The 24,804-nt window shown below is 41.2% G+C and overlaps 1 protein-coding gene across 2 annotated transcripts in view; it reads right to left on the bottom strand.

Annotated features, from left to right (window-relative positions):
* The window catches only part of KIAA0232, an 89,310-nt gene that overhangs the window by 31,391 nt on the left and 33,115 nt on the right, over window positions 1–24,804 (bottom strand). For both annotated transcript variants that reach the window (XM_082652825.1, XM_082652826.1), the window contains exon 3: window positions 2,400–2,537. In XM_082652825.1, coding sequence (XP_082508951.1) covers window positions 2,400–2,537 — 138 coding nt within the window. The remainder of the gene's footprint in view (window positions 1–2,399; window positions 2,538–24,804) is intronic.

Below are 24,804 nucleotides of genomic sequence, written 5' to 3'. Positions count from 1 at the left end.
CGCCTTTGACAGCCAGGCAAAGGAAAGCATTTTCTAAAGCAACAACTTAAAGAATCAAAGATCTGTGCAAGCCGCTCTCCTCCCCTGCACTGTTTCTACCTGACACCGGTTCTTTGTTGGCACACATCATGCTCAGCTAGGATGAATTACACACACTCAAAAAGCTGTCAGAGGAGAAGGGTCTTGCACTGCACACAACAAGATGCCTGTGCTCCCCCTTTGCCCACAGCTGATTTCAGCTGTCCTTGTTTTTCAGTCCACTTCACTATGAGTCGAAGGCTAGAGTCATTTCTCAGCAACTTTGGTCCAAAGCAGAAATAAGATCCTTTCCCAGATTGAAACTCCCTACTAATATTTTCCTTCCCACCATGACTCAGCAGTAGCTTTTTTGGATTTTGCTCAAAGAATTTACCTGAACTAACCTCTCACTTTTAAAAACCATCTCCATTTTCAATTCCTTTAAAAGCTCTGAAATCCTTTACCAATCTATTACCCCCTTCAGTGTCACACAGAAAACACCTTTTGGGTAACTGTCCAACCACCCCCTTTTCTCTGAGGACTGCTCATCACTCAGCCCCTGTTGAAGGAATGGACCTGCAGGCAACTCTGTCCCCTCGCCACAGCTTATCAAAGCACAGGTGGACAACCGGCCCAAGCCTAGCAAATCAGATTCTCCCTCAACTGAATGGGGCTGGGTACCAGACTTCAGCAGTCATGCTGGGCTGGGGCTAGAATGGTCATTTTTTCACCATGCGTGTGCCGAAGCAGAGAAAGCCAGACTTCAGGTAGAGAGGGAATGACCCAGAAGCACAGAGAGAAGCAAATGAGAGACTGTGGGTCATTAGAGAAAATGACTTCGGCTGCCAATCATTTGGTTCCCAGTTCAGGTCACTCCCCAGGCTGCTGCATTTCCAGCACTGGGTTTCAGTGAGATATCCCTGTAACCTTTATGTATATTTCCATTTTCTCCTAAACTAGGTTAATTATGTTCCTTCTCTTTGTAACAAAAAGGTACCTAAGATAACCACATGAGTGGTAACTTCCAAATTCCTATCCCATAGTCTATGAGGCAGCAGCTTCAAGAAATCAGAAGTTAAAAAAAAATCCAAGAGGTGAGGGAGAGGAAAACAGTGGGAAGGGGAAAAAGAAGGACTGGATGAAAGTGGAAGACGCTTTGGAAACTGAGGTTCAACTAATTCAAGAGAAATGCAGTACCTTCTACACGACAGGCACTCACTCTGCCAGGCACCAGGAGATGCAAAGATGGGGAACTCACAGTCCTGGCGTCCAAGGAGCACAGTCATGAAGGGAAGACAGAAAAGCACGACTGCGTTTAGCATGTGAGGGTAGGCACCAGGTACCATGGGCACAGGCCAGGGAGTTGGGCTCCCACAGACAACTCTGAGCAGGATGAGAACACACAGCTGGGAAGCACTGAACAAGCTTTCACGGCTACGTGTGGTAGGTGGGAGACAAAATAGAACTTCTGCAGATTATCAAATGCAGCAAAGCTGGTTACCCCCAACATCAGACCGCTTGATAACTTAATTTAGGAAGGAAGTTTCTGCAGGTCGGAAGCTGCTCTCCACACCTTGTATGAATCTTCTCAATTTAACTTTGAACTGTAAAGGTGCTTAAAGCACACTATCTCAAATAGCATGGTAAAAGCAAAATAATTTTCCAAGCAGTTATGATCGCAGAGATTTTATCTTATAGTGAGCAACAAAGAATCAGAGTATTAATTTAAATAGCGATTATGCTCTAAAACTATGGCGTTAGTTCAGGATGCTGAAGGACATAAGAAATATTTTACATGAAACGTTAAAAGGTCACTAAAACAATCTTATACTATTTTCCTTAAAAACAAACAAAAAATTATGAATCAAGCAAACATAGTGTTCTTAAATGTTAGAACTGTTTTCCCACTTCTAGCAATGTATCCAAAATATATACATATACACCATGGAAAGAGCCACGCATGAAAATATTCTGGAGAGCGTAACACAGAACCAAGAGCACTCTCAATACCCAGTAATAAAGAACATATCAGGCGGCTACTGGGATATTACTTGATGAAACGTAACCTAGCCACCAAAAAGCATAAAGATAAGGTATCAATAACAACAAAATGAAATACATGTTAAACGGGGAAACATATATATAAAATTTTATGTATTCTCCAACTACAACAGTACATAAAAAAGAATATGTTATATAAAACTCAATATATATAGAAAAATACTATAAAGGAAAACATGGCAATGTTTACATAACGGTGGTGAGATAATGAGTACTTTACTTTTCTAAGGTTTTTTTGGTTAAGATGTATTATCGGTAAACTTTTAAGACACACCACCTTTTCTTCTCCCCTAAGTATTAGAAATCAAATGTAAACTTACTTCATCAGAAGCAGATCGAAGACACTGGACAGCAGCCTGTTTTTTCATTTCTTCTAAAGTTAGATCTGAGCACTTTTTCTTACTCTTTCCCCATTTCTTATAAGCTCCTTTTTCCCAGCCCAGGAAGATGTCATTCTCCTAAAATAAGAATGGACGAGTTTCAATGATCAACGCTGAATAACAAGTTTCAAACACTATTATTTCCCACATACTTACACATATATTCCCCTACCAAATTATTTTCATTCACAAATTGGTATACACTAATAAATTAAGAGACCATAGGACACTGTCAATCAGAGCACTTCAGAATAATCCTTTTTTGTTTGTTTGTTTTTGTTTTTTTACAGTACGTGGGCCTCTCACTGTTGTGGCCTCTCCCATTGCGGAGCACAGGCTCCGGACGCACAGGTTCAGAGGCCATGGCTCACGGGCCCAGCTGCTCCGTGGCATGTGGGATCTTCCTGGACCGGGGCACGAACCTGTGTTCCCTGCATCGACAGGTGGACTCTCAACCACTGCGCCACCAGGGAAGTCCTAATCCATTATTTCGATATCTGTTACTGAAGTAATTATTATTTAGGATTTATGATCTCAATAAATCTGACCCATTTATATTTATAGAAAATGCTAATAAACTCATTCACATGTAAATTCAAGTGTTATCATTTAAATTTCAGTATAAATTCTAAACTATACACACAATTAAAGGTCCTCTTTTCTGTACTTCCCACTCGTCAATAATGACTGCTCATGTTACCAGCAGATTTTCTTTTCTTCCCCCGCCGCGCCACACGGCATACAGGATCCTAGCTCCCAGACCAGGAATTGAACCCGTGCCCCATGCAGTTGAAGGGCAAAGTCCTAACCACTGGACCGCCAGGGAAGTAAGTCCCTTACTAGCAGATTTTAACATTTAACAGGTGAATGGTTCATTCCTGTAACTTGCAGTCTAAAAAACAACATACATAAAATATTTTATGTATTTTAAGCTTATTTTCCCCTTGACTATATATGCCTGTTATAAAAACTAAGGAAAACTGGAAAAGCAGGAAGAAAGCAAATCATCCACGATCCTACCACAGTGAAAATTGTAACAATTTGGTCTGCTTCATTTGGTCTTTTTCACATGCTTTAAAAAAACACATGATTGGGGCTTCCCTGGTGGCGCAGTGGTTGGGAGTCCGCCTGCCGATGCAGGGGACATGGGTTCGTACCCTGGTCCGGGAAGATCCCACATGCCGCGGAGCGGCTGGGCCCTGTGAGCCATGGCCGCTGGGCCTGCTCGTCTGGAGCCTGTGCTCCGCAACGGGAGAGGCCACAACAGTGAGAGGCCCGCGTACCGCAAAAACAAAAAACAAAAAACAAAAACACACATGATTGAATTCACACTATTTGTACAATTTTGTACTTAACTTATATTGTAAACATTACCCCCATGTTACTACAAATTCTTTGGTTATACAATATTCCAAGATGTAGGTTTACTTTAACTCCCTAAACTGGGACTTGAGTATTTTTAATTGCTTTGCCACTTCATTTTGCCCTTCATTTGGTAAATTATTATTAAAACCAGTGGACAGACAAGAGGGGGAAAAAAGATTAGAAAGAAAGACAAAGGCAAAATTAAGAAAACTCCTTAGAAGAATATTTGGCCTACAGTGGGCCCTCAGGAAATAGATATGAATTAATGAATGAGATGGAAGAAAGGAAAAGCACAATAATAATAAATTCAAAAGATCTCTTGGATCAAATCATACACCATCAACTGTGTAGCCAATCTTTACTGTAATCAAATACATAAAATTACTTTCATGCCACCAGATAAGAGTGGGAGGACCCCTCCCCTCTATACTCATCATGATTAACATACTTTTTACTTAATTTCTTGGGCATGTTTGCAGATCTCGTGAACCCGAAAAACATATTTGCTGGCTGAGTGGTGTCAATTCCATTTGCCAAGGGAAAATGTGCTTGATGGCCAATTAAGAACTCTCAGTATATTTCCATTTATCTAATGTGTTTGGCTGGATAACAGCTGAAACCTGACATTCCTTATCAGTGATATCTTCTGGAGATAGAGCTTGTTCTTTCACAGAAGCAGAAACAGAACCATAACAATGTAGATTTGAAGCTTCTGAAGACAGAGGAAAATGTTATAATTTTCCTCTATTCACAGCGTATAAAACAAAGAAGGTAGAAAAGTTCTGTGTAATTACTGAAAACAGGACTCCTTTCTGTTTGAGTTGCTGAGACTGGCTTTCTCTTTACTCAGCATTATAAACATGTTTCTCTACTGAAGCTATATATATATATAAATGTTTTTAATATTTATTTATTTATTTTTATTTATTTTGGCTGTGCCAGGTCTTAGTTACGGCATGCGAGATCTTTTAGTTGTGGCATGCAGGATCTAGTTCCCTAACCAGGGATTGAACCCGGGCCCCCCATGTTGGGAGCATGGAGTCCTACCCACTGGACCACCAGGTAAGTCCACTGGTGGTCCACTAGTGGAAGTCCACTACTGCAGCTATATTAAAGCTCAGCAGGGTTAATAACACATTCAAAGGTCCAAATAAAGTTTTATTATACAGGCAAAAGGGCTTTTCAAAATTCACATGGACACACAGCCCTTCTTGAGGGCAGTTTGACAATACATATCAAATATCTTAAACATGCATATGTACTTTTGATCAATAATTCTACTTCCGGGAATTTAGCCTAAGGAAAAAAAATCACCAAAGTGTGCACAGATTTAGCTACAGTGATGTTGATCATATAGCTGTCAATAACTGCAAACATGTAGAGAAAACCTAAATGTCAAATAAGGAGGACTTGGTTAATAAGTTATAATTCATCCAGGCAATTAGATATTACAGCCATTAAAGAGATTATGAAGTGTATTTACTGACATGGGAAGCTACTCACAATATATATAAGAGAAGTAGTTTATACAACAGTATGATCTCATTTTTGGTTAAAATACACATGCACACCTATTAATGTGCATTAAAATGTCTGAGAGAAATGTACTAAGAGGCCACCAAGGAGCTCGTCTCTTTGTGAGCAGGAACAGGAATCTATAACTTTTCTTGTAACTAGGTCATACTCCTTTAACAGTCGAAAGTTTTTTTTTTTTTTTTTTAATGGAATACTCGTAAGTCAAGAATAGAGAAATGAGAAGAGCTCCTGTAGCTGTTCACCTAGAACACGTGTCTGGCACTCGCTTTGTCACAAACCATAAAATTTGCTTTTTAAATATACAATTCAGTGGTTTTTAGTATAATTCACAGGGTTATGCAACAATACCATTATCTTATTTTCTTTTAAATTTATTTATTTATTTATTTTTGGCTGCGTTGGGTCTTTGTTGCCGCACGCAGGCTTTCTCTAGTTGTGGCAAGCGGGGGCTACTCTTCATAGCGGTGCGCAGGCTTCTCATTGCGGCAGCTTCTCTTGTTTCAGAGTTCGGGCTCTAGGCATGCGGGCCTCAGTAGTTGTGGCTCGCGGGCTCAGTAGTCGTGGCTCACGGGCTCTAGAGCGCAGGCTCAGTAGTTGTGGCACACAGGCCTAGTTGCTCTGCGGCATGTGGGATCTTCCCGGACTAGAGATCGAACCCGTGTCCCCTGCATTGGCAGGCGGATTCTTAACCACTGCGCCACCAGGGAAGTCCCGCCATTACCTTATTTTGAAACATTTTTCATCACCCCAAAAAGAAGCCCTGTACCCACTAGCAGTTACTTCCCATTCCTCTCTCTCCCAAGTCACTGGCAACTACTAATCTGTTGTCTCTATAGATTTTCCTATGCTAGACATTTCATATAAATAGAATTATACAATCCATATCCTTTCCTGCCTGGCTTCTTTTGTTTGGTGTAACGTTTTAAAGGCTCATCCGTGTTGTGGCATGTATCAGTACTTCATTACCTTTTATGACTAAATAATATTTCACTGCATGGATGTACCACATTTTGTTTATCCATTCATCCACTGACGGATATCTGGATTGTTCTCACCTTTCGGTTATTGTGAATAATACTGCTGTGAACATTCATATACGAGTTTTTGTATGCACACATATTTTCAATCTTGTTGGGGATATACCTAGGAGTGGAATTGCTGGGTCACATGGTAACTCTATATTCAACCTTTTGAAGAGCTGCCAGACTATTCTTCAAAGCAGCTATACCATTTTACAATCACACCAGAAGTATATGAAGATTCTAATTTCTCTACATCCTCACCAACATTTGTTATTGTCTGTGTTTTTTATTTTAGCCATCCTAGTGAGGATGAAGTGGTATCTCATCATTTTCCCTAATGACCAATGAAGTTAAGCATCTTTTAAGGTACTTATTGGCCATTTGCATATCTTCTTTGGACAAATGTCTATTCAAATCTTTTGCCCATTTTTAAATCATCTATTCTGAATACACATCCCTTATCAGATATAAATGATTTACAAATATTTTATCTAATTTGGTTTTTTAATGTTCATTTTATTTATTTATTTTCTTTATCATTATTATTATTATTTTGGCTGCGTCGGGTCTTAGTTGTGGTACACGGGATCTTTGCTGAGGCATGCAGGATCTTTTGTCACGGCGTGGGCTTCTTTCTAGTTGTGGCGTGTGGGTTTTCTCTCTCTAGTTGTGGCACGCTCTGTAGTGTGCGGCAGGCGGGCTCTCTAGACGCGCGCAGGCTTAGTTGCCCCGCGGCATGTGGGATCTTAGTTCCCTGACCAGGGATCGAACCCGAGTCCCCTGCAATGGAAGGCGGATTTTTTACCACTAGACCACCAGGGAAGTCCCTATTTTATCTAATTCTATGGGTTGTCTTTTCACTTTCTTGATGATATCCTTTGAAGTATAAAAGTTTTTCACTGTGATGAAGTTAATACATTGATATCTTCTTTGGCTGCTTATGCTTTGGTATCTAAGAAACCACTGCCTAATACAAGCCATGAAGATTTACTCTTATGTCTTCTCCTACGTTTTATACTTTTAGCTCTTATATTTAGGTCTATAATCCATTTTCAGTTAATATTTGTATGTGGTATGAGACAGGAGTCCAACTTCATCCTTTTACACATGGTTATCCTGTTGTCCCAGCACCTTTTGCTGAAGACTATTCTTTCCCCCATTGAATGGTCTTGCTGGAAACTACAAAGGTTTATTTCTGAATTCTCAGTTCCATTACATACGGCCAGCCATATGTATGCCAGGATCAAACCATCTTGCTTATAGGAGCCTTGCAATAAGTTTTAAAACTGGGAAGTGTTAGTCCTCCAACTTTGTTCTTCTTTTTTCAAATTCTTTTGGCTATTCTGGGTCCCTTGCATTTCCGTATGAATTTTAGGATCAGTTGCCAATTTCTGCAACAAAGGTAGCTGGGATTCTGATAGGGATTGCCTTGAATCTGCAGATCAGTTTGGGGAGCACTGCTATGTTAACAATATTAAGTCTTCTGATCATGAACATGGGATGTCTTTCCATTTATTAGATCTCTTTGATTTCTGTCAATGATGTTTTATAATTTTTAGTGTGCAAGTCTTACACTTCTTTTGTTAAATTTATTCCTACATATCTTATTCTTTTTCATACTATTGTAAATGGAATTTTCTTAATTTCATTCCTTAGGATTTTCTATACACAACACCACGTCAGTATGTCAATAGAGATAGTTTTCGTTCTTCCTTTCCAATCTAGATGTCTTTTTTGGTTCTTACCTAACTACCCTGTTAATGCTGATTTTTAAGATTTTACGTATTTCATCTTTGAAAATGTCTTTACTGATATTAATCCACAGGCATGGGTTCAACGGAACAGATTAATTGCTTAGAAGGAATTTTTAAAATTCTGTTAGCTTCTTCCCTTGATACGTGCTTTTGTGTGTGTGTGTGTGGTACGCGGGCCTCTCACTGTTGTGGCCTCTCCCGCTGCAGAGCACAGGCTCCGGACGCGCAGGCTCAGTGGTCATGGCTCACGGGCCCAGTCGCTCCGCGGCATGTGGGATCTTCCCGGACCGGGGCACGAACCCGTGTCCCCCGCATCGGCAGGGGGACTCTCAACCACTGCGCCACCAGGGAAGCCCAATACGTGCCTTTTAGCATGTCATCATATTGCAGATCAATCACTCCCAAGTGAAAGTTAGGTGGGAGCTTCTCACTGAAGTTAAACAGATTCTGAGAGGCAGACATTTCCTTTGCACTGTGTCAAGGTGTGAAAAATGCTGCTAGACCTGCAGTTTGACCTTGGACAACATATCCAGCGCAAATTTGTGTGGGAATGGAGATTTTGCTTCTTGTTTTAACTTCTGACATAATGAAAATGCATAAAGCAACTTGACATTATTTGTGATTCAAACAACGTTAGCTGTTAGAATGACTTTACCACATTACAAATTTTGCTTATATGTGCTACTTTGCCTTGCAATTTTAGGCTGAACCCATTAAGAAACACCATCAAGTCTATAGCAAAAGCTAAACCAACACTAGTATACTAGATATATTTTTATGCATCCTGCTCTTGCCACTTACTGTATTTGAGAGCTCCCTTATTCTATTTTTTTCTGCCTTCATGTACTGTGTTATGACTTATTCATTAACCATTAGCATTGAACTAATAATTAGACCTTAAAAGAACACAGTATAAAAAAGCTCAAGATATTTCTATTTTACTTGCTATATTTTCTGTGCTATACTAATTAAAAGTCCACTTAGACATAAACATATAATATTATGCATGTGTCAAATATTTACTAGGTAAACTCAGCAAATCAAGTATGATTCTTCAAAGTCATAATCTTAAAGACAGAGCACAATTATTAAGCACCAAAAGAAGATGTGGCTAAAGGACTTCTCAGGCCGAGAATCTACTGTCAGGCGCTTTTCTAGACACTACTGTGAGGTAACATAAGGCTAGAGTTTTGATTGACTTTCTCTTGCCGTCTTCTATCAAAAAGGAAACTGAGAACTGGAGGAAGGAAAAGACCACGGCATTGTGAAATGCAGCTGGGATCAACGACTGCTGTTCGCTGCGGGGGCACCCGCCTCCCACAGCTTCCCATTAACAAGAGTCCTGAAAAACCAAACCACCAAGAGTCTGAATGGGACTAATGCCACTCCCATCTGTGGGCCTTAATCCCTCTGGCCACGAAGACTGGCTCAGAGAGAGGCATGTGACCAATCAGAAATGAGCACTTGAAAATGGGCCCTCCACACAAGATTTCTGCTGGGAATGCAGGGAACACACCCTCTGCACAGTGTGAGAGCAGGATGCTGGAAACGTGCTCATTGTCATTTGCCCTCCAGTCCCCAGCAGTGGTTGCAAAACCAAGCTGGTGCTGGGAGGCAGGCGGACGCCCTAACGACACTGTGAGCTCTGAGCTGAGCCAGGCAGGGCCAGTCCTCATTCTGGACTTGCAGCTGTACGAGACTTTCTTTTTTTCCAATTAAGGCGATTTACACCAAATTTTTGGTTGCTTGTGAATGAAAGATATAGCTAGAATCTGAGGAAAGGCCTCAGTAATAAATTCACTTCTCACTGCTCAAAGGAACTGTAAACTGCCTCTAAAAATTGAATAGCACCAATTAAATGAGAACTTCAGGTTAAGTGCATCCTTTTTTTTTCCTACTAGGTCTTCAGCCAACAAGTTCCTCATTGGCCTCCCTGTTTTCAGTTGCCCAACCCGATCACCCATTACCATGCTTGCCATCTGGTACTGTTGACTAAATATAGCAATGGGTCTTTTTGTCTCCAGGACTAAAATACAAATCCTCCAGCAGAGCACATCAGGTTCTTTGGAATCAGCTTCCTGCTCGCCTCTCTCGGTCTAATCTCCTCCCCCTCCCTCCCTATCCTCCTCTGGCCTCCCAGTATCAGGCCCCTTCCTGCTCCTGTGACCTCGCACGCACCCGCCTTTTCTTCTTCCTTCAAGGCTGTTCAACCGTGATCTTGCCTGTGGTTCCCGCCACCGCTGCCCCCCAGGCCCACGTCCCGGACTGTGCACAGTCAGAGCACATCACAGACCCGAACCTGATGGCCGTCTCCCAGAGCCCACCCCCCCCCAGTCATCTCTGCAGTCCTGGTGCCTGCCGGTGTCTAGCAAGCACATCATGGCCATTCATGTGGTGAGTAAAAACCCAGGCATTAAATGCAGTGCTGATATTCAAAACATCTTCTCTATTCCATGAAAAGATTTTACCAACCCCCCCACCCCTTTCACTATGTATCTGAGGGAGTCTGTGGACATGAACTTGTGCACCCACCATTAGTACTAACTCCTACTCTCAATTTTTTTTCACACTCCTTATGTGTAAAGTTAATTTAAATTAATGTCTATTGAGTGAATGATTGTTGAAATACAGTATATGCAGCAAGACACCTGAGGAACCCAGGATGGGTCCACTGTTATTGTTAAAGGAAAACACTGCAAATGCTAGCTTTTCCAAGCAGTGAAATGCTACACTAATGGGGATATACTGTAAAGTAGGTTACAAGTGGGCTGAAAGAACAAGTTTTGTTGAATACAGAAATGATCCAACTCAACTAGCAATCAGTACAAGGATTATTCTTATTGAACCTGTGGGCAAAACCAGAAAGTGCAATAACCCAGCTACACTTCTAGAATGATGGACTCTGAGGTAGAAGATACAATTAATTAGGGATTTAAAAGAAACTGCAACAAAGCTACAAAAGTCAAGACAGTGAGGTACTGGCATAAAGATAGGCATATAGACCAATGACTAGAACAGACAGCCCAGTAATAGACCCTCACATATACGCTCAAATTATTTTCAACAAGTGTGTCAAGAGCATTCAATGAGGAAAGGACAGTCTCTTCAACAAATGGTGCTGGGAAAACTAGACACCCACATGCAGAAGAATGGAATTTGAGTCTTACCACATACCAAATAAAAAAGTTAACTCAAAATGGATCAAAGACCTATGCGTAAAAGCTAAAACTATAAAACTCTTGGAAGAAACATAGGGCAAAGCTTCTCAGCATTGGATTTGGCAAAGATTTCTTGGATGTGACACCAAAGACACAGGTAACAAAATAAAAAACAGACAAACTGGGCTCCATGAAAATTTTTAAATTTCATGCACTGAAGGACACGATGAACACAGTGAAAAGGCAAACCCCGGAAATATTTGCAAATCATGTATCTGATAAGGGGTTAATATCCAGAACCTATAGAGAACTTCTAAACTCAACAACAACAAAACAACCAGATTCAAAAATGGGAAAAGGACTTTAAAGTCTCCAGAGAAGATATGCAAACAGACAATAAACACAAGAAAAGATGCTCAACATCATTAATCATCAGGGAAAATGTAAATCAAAACTACAATGAGGGGGCTTCCCTGGTGGCGCAGTCGTTGAGAGTCCGCCTGCTGATGCAGGGGACGCGGGTTCATGCCCCGGTCCAGGAAGATCCCACATGCTGCGGAGCGGCTGGGCCCGTGAGCCATGGCCGCTGAGCCTGCGCGTCCAGAACCTGTGCTCCGCAACGGGAGAGGCCACAACAGTGAGAGGCCCACGTACCGTGGGAAAAAAAAAAACTACAATGAGGTACCCCTCACACCAATTAGAATAGCTACTATGTAAAAACAAACAAACAAACAGGAAATAACAAATGTTGGTGAGGATACGTAGAAATGGAACCCTGTGCACTATTGGTGGGAATGTAAAATGGTGGAGCTAATGTCACTTCCTCAAAAGATTAAAAACAGAATTATCGCATGATCCAGCAATTCCACTTCTAGATATATAACCCCCAAAGCTGAAATCAGGGTCTCGATGAGATATTTGTACACTCATGTTCATAGCAGCATTGTTCACAGTAGCTAAAATGTGGAAGAAACCCAAGTGTCCACTGACAGATGGATGGATAAGCAAAAAGTGGCATATCCATATGATGGAATATTATTTAGCCTTAAAAAGGAAGGAAATTCTGACCTGCTACAACATGGATGAACCCTGAAGACACTGTGCTCAGTGAAATAAGCCAGTCACAAAAGGACAAACACTGTATGATTCCACTGATACGAGGTACTTAAGAGCAGTCAAAATCATACAGACAAAATGTATAGGGCTTCCATGGTGGCACAGTGGTTAAGAATCCACCTGCCAATGCAGCAGACACGGGTTTGAGTCCTGGTCCAGGAAGATCCTACATGTGGCGGAGCAACTAAGCCCGTACGCCACAACTACTGAGCCTGCGCTCTAGAGCCCGCAAGCCACAACTATTGAGCCTGCATGCCACAACTACTGAAGCCCGCATTCCTAGAGCCCGTTCTCCACAACAAGAGAAGCCACCGCAATGAGAAGCCCGTGCATGCAATGAAGAGTAGCCCCCACTGGCCGCAACTAGAGAAAGCCGCGCACAACAACGAAGAACCAAAGCAGCCAAAAGTAAATAAATAAATAAAATAAATGTATTAAAAAAACCCAACAAACTAGGGCTTCCCTGGCGGTGCAGTGGTTAAGAATCCGCTTGCCAACACAGGGACACGGGTTCGAGCCCTGGTCTGGGAAGATCCCACATGCCGCCGAGCAACTAAGCCCGTGCACCACAACTACTGAGCCTGCGCTCTAGAGCCCGTGAGCCACAACTACCGAAGCCTGCGTGCCACAACTACTGAAGCCCGTGCACCTAGACCCCATGCTCTGCAACAAGAGAAGCCACCCAATGAGAAGCCCACACACCGCAACAAAGAGTAGCCCCCGCTCACTGCAACTAGAGAAAAGCCCGCGCGCAGCAACAAAGACCTAACGCAGCCAAAAATATAAATAAATAAATAATTTTTTTTTTAAAAAAAAAGTATAATGGTGGTTGCCAGGGGCTGTGTGGAGAGGGGAATTATAAAGTTTTCATTTTACAAGATGAAAAGAGTTCTGGAGATGGATGGCGGTGATGGCTGCACATTATGAATGCATTTAATACCACTGAACTGTACACTTAAAAATGGGAAAGATGGGGCTTCTTCCCTGGTGGCGCAGTGGTTAAGAATCCGCCTGCCAATGCAGGGGACGCGGGTTCGAGCCCTGGTCCGGGAAGATCCCACATGCCGCGGAGCAACTAAGCCCGTGCGCCACAGCTACTGAGCCTGCACTCTAGAGCCCGCAAGCCACAACTACGGAGCCCACGTGCCACAACTACTGAAGCCCGTGTGCCTAGAGCCCGTGCTCCGCAACAAGAGAGGCCACCGCGATGAGAGGCCCGCGCACCGCAACGAAGAGTAGCTCCTGCTTGCCACAACTAGACAAAGCCCGCACACAGCAGCGAAGACCCAACACAGCCAAAAATAAATAAATAAAATAAATTTTAAAATGGGAAAGATGGTGGTGGTGATGAGGGAAGAAGCTACAGTAACTTCTCTGAAGGGCAGGCAGGCCCCAGTGTGTACCTATGACATCTGCACTCACCTCCATCATGTTTCCCCCTCCACACACAAGTCATACACCTGAGAAAGAAGCACACATCTATTCATTTCTTTAATAAATCTCTGAGCATCTTCTACATCCCATGAATTGCTTTAAGGGCTGGGAATACAGCAGAAAACATGGCGGACAAGGTCCCTAACTTCATGAATTGTATATTCCAGCAGAGGAGACATACAAATAAACATAAAATATCACAAATAATCATACAATTCCAGGTAGCAACAAGTGTTATGAAGAAAAATTAAGTAGAAAAGAGGACTGAGAATGGAAGGTTTCTTTTTAAATATGGTGGTCAAAGAAAGACTGAGGAGAAGATAAGCAAAATAAACACCAAACTAAACAAGAAAACAAATGAACACCCTCTTTTAAAAAGTAACAATCCATGAAAGAGAAAATGGGTAAGTTGGATTTCATTAAAATATAAACTGCTCTGCGAAAAACAATGTCAAGAGAATTAGAAGACAAGCCACAGACAGGGAGAAATGTTTGCAGAAGACACATCTGCAAGAACTGCTACACAAATTCACAAAAAACTCTTAAAACTCAATAATAAGAAAACAAACAACCTGATTAAAAGATAGGCCAAAGACCTCAACAGACACCTCATCAAAGAAGATATACAGATGGCAAATAAGCATATGAAAACATGCTCTACATAATGTCATCAGGCAAATGCAAATTAAACAACAGTGAGATACCACTACACACCTTTAGAATGGCCAAAAACTAGAACACTGACAACAGCAAATGCTGGCGAGAACGTGGAGCAACAGTAACTCTCGCTCACTGCTGGTGGGAACGCAGAATGGTGCAGCCACGTCGGAAGGCAGTGTGGCAATCTCTTCCAAAACTAAACATACCCTTACCATTCCATCCAGCAATCAGGCTTCCTTGGTATTCACCCAAAGGAGCTGAAAACTTACTTCCACACAAAAACCCGCACACGCATGCTTACAGCAGCTTTACTGGGAACTGCCAAAACTTGGAAGCAACCAGTATGTCCTTCAGTAGGTGAAGGGATAAATAAACCGTGGTCCATCCAGACAGTGACTGTCACTAGGCACTAAAATGAGATGAGCCAGCAAGGCACTGAAAGCCATGGAGGAACCTTAAACGCATATCACTAAGTGAAAGAAGCCAATCTGAAAAAGCTGCGGACTGTATGATCCTGATGATGGAAAAGATAAAACTATGGAGGCAGTAAAAAAAGCAGTCACCGGGGGTTAGTGGAGAGGGAGGGATGACGAGACAGAGCAAACAGATTTTTAGGGCTGTGCAGCTACTCTGTCTGATCCTATAATGGTGGATACATGTCATGACACACTTGTCCAAACCCACAGAATGTACAACACCAAGAGTGAACCCTCATGTAAACTATGGACTTTAGGTAACAATGATGTCAATGCAGGTCTGTTGATTGTAACAAAGGTACCACTCTGGCAAGGGATGCTGATGGTGCGAGAAGCTGTGCATATGTGGAGGCACGGGGGATATGGGATCTCTATACTTTCCTCTCAACTGTACTATGAATCTAAAAGTGCTCTAAAAAAACTGCCTTAAAAAAACCAAAACAAACAGAAAAACCAAAGAACTGGCAGCAGATCAACTGTCCTGCCCAGACTAACCAGAAAAGCCAGATAACATACCAAACCAAACCAAACACCCAACATCCGCGCTAAGTCATTAGTGACCTAGTGAGCCACCCAGGCCTTGAGAAAAGCAGAAAGGACCGTTCCAGGGATGGACAGCTAAGGCTGCTTTCTCCCTTGGGAAATGTACCCAGTCCAGGCCCCGGACAAAAGGCTGAGAAAAAGGTAGCCTTTAAGAGGTAATAAACCAGTGGAGCTGGGAGTGGTCTCTCAGATCTGGAGAGAAAAAACTAGAGATGTAGGCATCAGGATCCCAGAAAAAGGAAGGAGTGGAAAACAGAAGCCACAGTCTGCTGGATTCCCCTCTGGACACATGAGGAATTCTAAACCTGTGTGGGGCAGGGGTGGCGGCGGCTTCTGTGTCAATGGAATGTTCTATTTATTTTTCTGGGAGTAATTACATAGATACAAGCTTTGTGAAAATTCACTAATTTGTACCCTTTCTGTATGCATTTTATATCTCAATTAAAAGTTTAATTCTTGTACAGAATCCAGAGTTGCTCCCTATCTGCAACAGTTAATGAAGTTCTTGGGAGCCTTGGGACCTAAAAACAAAATCTAACATCGTAAGAACATCTAAAGCAATCACACAGGTTGAGGGTCTATCATGAAAGGACAATTTCAGAGGAGGTCTGCAAAGATAAAAGTCCTAGAAGTAGCAGAGAGAACAAAATCATGAAGAGAGTGGATAACATTAGCAAGTGGTTTGTTTGAGGCCCAAATCTTAGAATGTAGTACAATCAGGGAATATTTACTAAAATTTAAATTTATAATAAGAAAGCGTGACTTTGTACACAGGTATTTAGAGAGCGCTTCTTTTTGATGGGTCAGCACCCTCATCATCCCAGATTTCCTTGGGAGCCCACCCTCTCCAATTCTTAGTCCTCATGGTTCCAAGTGCTTGCAGCCCAGGCACCAAAGTCCCCTCATCCTAGCAGCTTGGGTCAGGGACCGGTCATGCACGGATGAGGGTGGGAGTCTGGGCTTACAGTGAGGAGGGGAGCAGGGAAGCTCGAGAATAACGGCAACAGAGAAGGCAAACTTCAAGATGAGGCACTGATTCTTTGAAGGCCCCTCAAGCTGCCGCTGAGGCCAGCCCTACCCCATGGACATTTCAAGCTTTAAAACCAATAAATGCTCCAATGTTTACTAGCTGTGTGATGCTGGGCAAGTTACTTAGCCACTGTGTCTAAGTACCACCACCTATGGAATGGGGACAGCAGGGTGGCTGTGAGGGTTAAATGAGGTGCCGTGTGTTGGAAGTGAGCGCTCCAGCTCGAGGCTCACGTGCGGCACATGACGCACATGGGCTTGTGTTTTACCACTGCTTCTGTTGAAGACAGACCAAGCTGGGCTTTCTGTCATAATCACGGACCAGACAAACAAAGCTTTCATGATGCTGAGAACATTAAAATATAAAGACATAAGACATGTCTTAATAAACTCTTGGATGGTGGTTTTAACGTAATTGGCTACATAGGAAAACTAAGACTGCCTGGGGTTGTATAAGAATGTGCGGTGAAAGGCAGTTCCACCTTCCTAAAATAATTCTTCCTACTCATGACAGGTTATTGGGAACTTGCTGTTGACCATGATCCTCAGGACAAGAAAAGGTAACTCCCACCTTTAAATTACAGTTTTACTATAGCTTTCCTTTCAGCCATTTTTAATAAGACTGTGAAATATTCTGGAATAATGTAACACAGTCTGTTTTAAGAGCTGCAGGAGCCAGGCTAATGCTCCGACCTCCTAGCAAAGCACACCGCTGTCTGCCGCTCACGTCTGCTCCATGGGCACTCAACGCATAGTTCAACTGTGAGCTGAGAAGACAAAGCGATCTTTCCCCACCTCTAAAGCCCACAGTGCATTAAAAAACAGTAAACCAATTCCACGTAGTTTCTAAAACTTGCCTTTACAGTAGAGTGTTTTAATGTTATTCATTCAACAATTATTTGTTACATACAAAAGCCAACAAAAACAAAACTCTGACGTAACAAATGGGCACGGGATTTGGCTGCCAGACATGAGTTTAAATCCTGACTCATTACTAACCACCCGGCCTTAGGCATGTCACCTAACCCCTCCGAACATATATTTCCAGGTGAGTAAAAGCAGGGAAAATACCACTTAGCTTCAAGATGTGGCAGGAAATGGCCGGCACTGCAGTTGGCCTACGGCAGTGTTCTCTACACAACAAGGAGATTAATTTTAAAAAGATGGAAGGCACTGCAGCACACGCCAATGACTAAATGTACATGGGATAACCAAGTTAGAAAAAAGATCATCATTTTGCGACCATCAAAGTAATAATTAATTCAGGTGGGAGTCATCTATGGACGGCAAACTCAAAAGTCTCCTCTGGACAGGTGACCCGAAAACTACACAGAGAAGTGTTCAGCTTTACGGTGCAGAAACCTGGCGGCCACCATCTGAACCAAAGTCAGCGTCAACAAGAATGAACAGACTGACATCATGTGCTGTCCACCGTGATGCACAAAAAAGAGGGAAACTCATCGCTTCAGTAACATTACACAACGGTACTCCCATAAATCATAAGCTGACTCTAAACAGGAGGAAACATCAGACAAACCCAAATAAGGGATATTCTGCAAAATAATAACTGCCCTGTTCTCTTCAAACCTGTCAACATCATGAGACACAAAGGAAAGATGAGGAACTATTCCTGATTAAAAGAAATTAAAGAGATGTGACCATGAAGGTCAATGCAGGACCCTAGATGAGGGAAACAATTACAGTGGAGGACATCAGTGGGACAGCTAACAATAACTGAACACTGACAGTAGATTAGATAATAATGTGTCGGTGTTAACTTCCTGAATTTTACAACTGTTCTATGGCTAAGAGAAAATCCAGTCTTAAGAAATAATATGCTGACATTCACAGAAATACAGACAAGATGAAAAGGCAGAGGGCTATGTACCAGATGAAGCAACAAGATAAAACCCCAGAAAAACAACTAAATGAAGTGGAGATAGGCAACCTTCCAGAAAAAGAATTCAGAATAATGATAGTGAAGATGATCCAGGACCTCAGAAAAAGAATGGAGGCAAATATCGAGAAGATGCAAGAAATGTTTAACAAAGACCTAGAAAAATTAAAGAACAAACACCTAGAGGCATTAAAGAACAAACAAACAGAGATGAACAATACAATAACTGAAATAAAAAATACACTAGAAGGAATCAATAGCAGAATAACTGAGGCAGAAGGATGGATAAGTGACCTGGAAGACAGGATGGTGGAATTCACTGCTGCAGAACAGACTAAAGAAAAAAGAATGAAAAGAAATGCAGACAGCCTAAGAGACCTCTGGGACAACATAAAACACAACAACATACGCATTACAGGGGTCCCAGAAGGAGAAGAGAGAGAGAAAGGACCCGAGAAAATATTTGAAGAGATTATAGTCAAAAACTTCCCTAAAGGAAACAGCCACCTAAGTCCAGGAAGCGCAGAGAGTCCCATACAGGATAAACCCAAGGAGAAACACGCCGAGACACATGGTAATCAAATTGGAAAAATTAAAGACAAAGAAAAATTATTGAAAGCAACAAGGGAAAAATGACAACATACAAGGGAACTCCCATAAGGTCCACAGCTGATTTCTCAGCAGAAACTCTACAAGCCAGAAGGGAGTGGCATGATATATTTAAAGTGATGAAAGGGAAGAACCTACAACCAAGATTACTCTACCCGGCAAGGATATCATTCAGATACGATGGAGAAATCAAAAGCTTTACAGACAAGCAAAAGCTAAGAGAATTCAGCACCACCAAACCAGCTCTACAACAAATGCTAAAGGAACTTCTCTAAGTGGGAAACTCAAGAGAAGAAAAGGACCTACAAAAACAAACCCATAACAAGGAAATGATAAAAGGAACATACATATTGATAATTACGTGAACGGATTAAATGCTCCAACCAAATGACACAGGCTTGCTGAATGGATACAAAAACAAGACCCACATATATGCTGTCTACAAGAGACCCACTTCAGACCTAGGGACACATATAGACCGAAAGTGAGGGGATGAAAAAAGATATTCCATGCAAATGGAAATCAAAAGAAAGCTGGAGTAGCAATACTCATATCACATAAAATAGACTTTAAAATAAAGAATGTTACAAGAGACAAGGAAGGACACTACATAATGATCAAGGAATCAATCCAAGAAGAAGATATAACAATTATAAATATATATGCACCCAACATAGGAGCACCTCAATACATGAGACAACTGCTAACAGCTATAAATGAGGAAATCGACAGTAACACAATAATAGTGGGGGACTTTAACCCATCACTTACACCAATGGACAGATCATCCAGACAGAAAATTAATAAGGAAACACAAGCTTTAAATGACACAACAGACCAGATAGATTTAATTGATATTTATAGGACATTCCATCCGAAAACAGCAGATCACACTTTCTTCTCAAGTGCACACAGAACATTCTCCAGGACAGATCACATCTTGGGTCACAAACCAAGCCTCAGTAAATTTAAGAAAACTGAAATCATATCAAGCATCTTTTCTGACCACAACGCTATGAGATTAGAAATCAATTACAGGGGAAAAAATGTAAAAAACACAAACACATGGAGGCTAAACAATACGTTACTAAATAACCAAGAGATCACTGAAGAAATCAAAGAGGAAATCAAAAAATACCTAGAGACAAATGACAATGAAAACACGATGATCCAAAACCTATGGGATGCAGCAAAAGCAGTTCTAAGAGGGAAGTTTATAGCAATACAAGCCTACCTCAAGAAACAAGAAAGACTTCAAATAAACAATCTAACCTTACACCTAAGGGAACCAGAGAAAGAAGAACAAACAAAACCCAAAGTTAGCAGAAGGAAAGAAATCATAAAGATCAGAGCAGAAATAAATGAAATAGAAACTAAGAAAACAATAGCAAAGATCAATAAAACTAAAAGCTGGTTCTTTGAGTAGATAAACAAAATTGATAAACTATTAGCCAGACTCATCAAGAAAAAGAGGGAGAGGACTCAGATCAATAAAATTGGAAAAGAAGTTACAACAGACACCGCAGAAATACAAAGCATCCTGAGACTACTACAAGCAACTCTATGCCAATAAATTGGACAACCTGGAAGAAATGGACAAATTCGTAAAAAGGTATAACCTTCCAAGACTGAACCAGGAAGAAATAGAAAATATGAACAGACCGGTCACAAGCAATGAAATTGAAACTGTAATTAAAAATCTTCCAACAAACAAAAGTCCAGGACCAGATGGCTTCACAGGCGAATTCTATCAAACATTTAGAGAAGAGCTAACACCCATCCTTCTCAAACTCTTCCCAAAAACTGCAGAAGAAGGAACACTCCCAAACTCATTCTATGAGGTCACCATCACCCTGATACCAAAACCAGACAAAGATACTACAAAAAAAGAAAATTACAGACCAGTATCACTGATGAATACAGATGCAAAAATCCTCAACAAAATACTAGCGAACAGAATCCAACAACACATTAAAAGGATCATACACCATGATCAAGTGGGATTTATCCCAGGGATGCAAGGATTCTTCAATATATGCAAACCAATCAATGTGATACACCATATTAACAAACTGAAGAAGAAAAACCATATGATCATCTCAATAGATGCAGAGAAAGCTTTTGACAAAATTCAACAGCCACTATGATAAAAACTCTCCAGAAAGTGGGCATAGAGGGAACCTGCCTCAAAATAATAAAGGCCATATATGACAAACCCACAGCAAACATCATTCTCAATGGTGAAAAACTGAAAGCATTTCCTCTAAGATCAGGAACAAGACAAGGATGTCCACTCTCACCCCTATTATTCAACATAGTTTTGGAAGTCCTAGCCACGGCAATCAAAGAAGAAAAAGAAATAAAAGGAATACAGACTGGAAAAGAAGAAGTAAAACTGTCACTGCAGATGACCTGATGCTATACATAGAGAATCCTAAAGATGCCACCAGAAAACTACTAGAGCTAATCAATGAATTTGCTAAAGCTGCAGGATACAAAATGAATGCACAGGAATCTCTTGCATTCCTATATACTAATGATGAAAAATCTGAAAGAGAAAATAAGGAAACACTCCCATTTACCATTGCAACAAAAAGAATAAAATACCTAGGAATACACCTACCGAGGGAGACAAAAGACCTGTATGCAGAAAACTGTAAGACACAGATGAAAGAAATTAAAGATGATACAAACAGATGGAGAGATATACCATGTTCTTGGGTTGGAAAAATCAATATTGTGAAAATGACTATACGACCCAAAGCAATCTACAGATTCAATGCAATCCCTATCAAATTACCAATGGCATTTTTTACAGAACTAGAACAAAAAATCTTAAAATTTGTATGGAGACACAAAAGACCCCAAATAGCCAAAGCAGTCTTGAGGGAAAAAAACGAATCTGGAGGAATTAGACTCCCTGACTTCAGACTATACTACAAAGCTACATTAACCAAGACAGTATGGTACTGGCACAAAAAGAGAAATACAGATCAATGGATCAAGTTAGAAAGCCCAGAGATAAACCCACGCACCTATGGTCAACTAATCTATGACAAAGGAGGCAAAGATATACAATGGAGAAAAGACAGTCTCTTTAATAAGTGGTGCTGGGAAAACTGGACAGCTACATGTAAAAGAATGAAATTAGAACACTTCCTCACACCACACACAAAAGTAAACTCAAACTGGATTAGAGACCTAAATGTAAGACCAGGCACTATAAAACTCTCAGAGGAAAACATAGGGAGAACACTCTGACATAAATCACAGCAAGATCTTTTCTGATCCACCTCCTAAAGTAATGGAAATAAAAACAAAAATAAACAAATGGGACCTAATGAAACTTAAAACCTTTTGCAAAGCAAAGGAAACTACAAACAAAACGAAAAGACAACCCTCAGAATGGGAGAAAATATTTGCAAACGAATCAACGGACAAAGGATTAATCTCCAAAATATATAAACAGCTCATGCAGCTCAATATTAAAAAAACAAACAACCCAATGAAAAAATGGGCAGAAGGCCTAAATAGACATTTCTCCAGAGAAGACATACAGATGGCCAAGAAGCACATGAAAAGCTGCTCAACATGACTAATTATTAGAGAAATGCAAATCAAAACTACAATGAGGTATCACTTCACACCAGTTAGAATGGGCATTGTCAGAAAATCTACAAACAACAAATGCTGGAGAGGGTGTGGAGAAAAGGGAACCCTCTTGCACTGTTGGTGGGAGTGTAAATTGATACAGCCACTATGGAGAACAGTAAGGAGCTTCCTTAAAAAACTAAAAATAGAATTACCATATGACCCGGCAATCCCACTGCTGGGTATATACCCAGAGAAAACCATAATTCAGAAAGACACATGCATCCCAATGTTTGCAGCACTATTTACAATAGCCAGGTCATGGAAGCAACCTAAATGCCCACTGACAGACGAATGGATAAAGAAGATGTGGTACATATATACAATGGAATACTACTCAGCCATAAAAAGGAAGAAAATTGGGTTATTTGTAGAGACATGGATGGATCTAGAGACTGTCACAGAGAGTGAAGTAAGTCAGAAAGAGAAAAACAAATATCGTATATTAACGTATATATGTGGAACCTAGAAAAATGGTACAGATGAACCAGTTTGCAGGGCAGAAACTGAGACACAGATGTAGAGAACAAATGTATGGACACCAAGGGGGGAAAGTGGTGGGCGGGGGGGGGTGGTGGGATGAATTGGGAGATTGGGATTGACATATATACACGAATATGTATAAAATGGATAACTAATAAGAACCAGCTGTACAAAAAAATAAATAAAATATAATTCAAAAACTCTAAATAAATAAATAAATATATAATATGCTGATTTATGTAGGATAAGCGGGCATAAAAAGGAGAGGAGAGAAATAAAGTAAAAGTGGGAAAATGTTAGCAACTGGGGCTGACTGAGGTTCTTTGTCGTACTCTTCCAATCCTTCTGATGTTTGAAATTATTTCAAAAAATAAGTTTAGGGGCTTCCCTGGTGGCGCAGTGGTTGAGAGTCCGCCTGTCGATGCAGGGGACACAGGTTCGTATCCCAGTCCGGGAAGATCCCACAAGCCGCGGGGCGGCTAGGCCCGTGAGCCAGGTCTGCTGAGCCTGTGCGTCCGGAGCCTGTGCTCCGCAACGGGAGAGGCCACAACAGTGAGAGGTCCACGTACCACAAAAAAAAAAAAAAAGAAAAAAGTTAAAAAAAATTTTTAAGATGAATATATGATTTCCGCCATTAAGCATCTTATAAACTACTGGGAAAGATAATACATTCTAATAACTATAATTAAGAGCTCTATAGTAGAAACATGGTCAAGTTTGGAAGAAGAAGCCATTGTTTTCATCAGAAATTATCAGAAGTGGATTCAGAGGAAGGTGACCTGGACCTTGAAGGATGGGTTAGAAAAGTAGTTTATATTTACATCTAAAAATGATGAATAGTGAATTCCTGATTTATCTAAGCATACATTTATCAGAATATGGTAATCTTGACAAAAAGAAAAAAAATAGAATTTGTGGAAATAAAATTACTATGACCCACCTATAATATCTACGTATTAAAAGGCAGTTGTTCTCCAGCACTACGCAGTACACAGCTGTCGCCACAACTGTATTTACAAACCTGCCCAAATCAAAGGTTTACATGTAACTCTGTTTGTTAGTCAGTCTCAACCAAGACCAGGGCCTGATCAGCTGTACTTCCTACCCAATCACCAGGGGCTGCTGAGACAAGTACAAAATCTGTTTCTCAGAACTCAAGAGCTCTTTGTGTGTTTCTTTTAGCTAAAGCTGTGAAAAGCCATGAATTCACCATGACAAATAAGGCCAGTAGTTGAGGCAACGGCCTTAAAACTAGGCATTTTCAAGTCAAGGTTAGACTAATTCAAGGACTGAGGGGTGAGAAAAGATGCAAGGAAACAAACACCCAAAAGTGGAGTCACTTGGCCTTCAAATGAGGGGTGAGCCCACCCTCAGTGTGACCCAGGGATCAGGAGAGTGGCACGCTTGCTCGCCCACAGTAGGCTGGTGAGTATGCCCATTAGGTGGAGTCTGAATCACAGAAGGTCAGCTCAGGCCCTTCCCTTGGCTCTATGCCCTGACTCTCTCTGGGGGGATACAGTGAGCATATCCTCCTCCTTGAGTCATGGAAAAGTTATGGGTCATCTCCTATGAAAGGTCATTTTCAATTTGACCTTCCCCATCAGCATGGGAC

This window comes from Grampus griseus (assembly GCF_964374135.1).
Source record: "Grampus griseus genome assembly, chromosome: 4".
NCBI lineage: Eukaryota > Metazoa > Chordata > Mammalia > Artiodactyla > Delphinidae > Grampus > Grampus griseus.
Note: the sequence above shows the minus strand (reverse complement) of the source record. Positions and strands in the feature narration are given on the sequence as shown.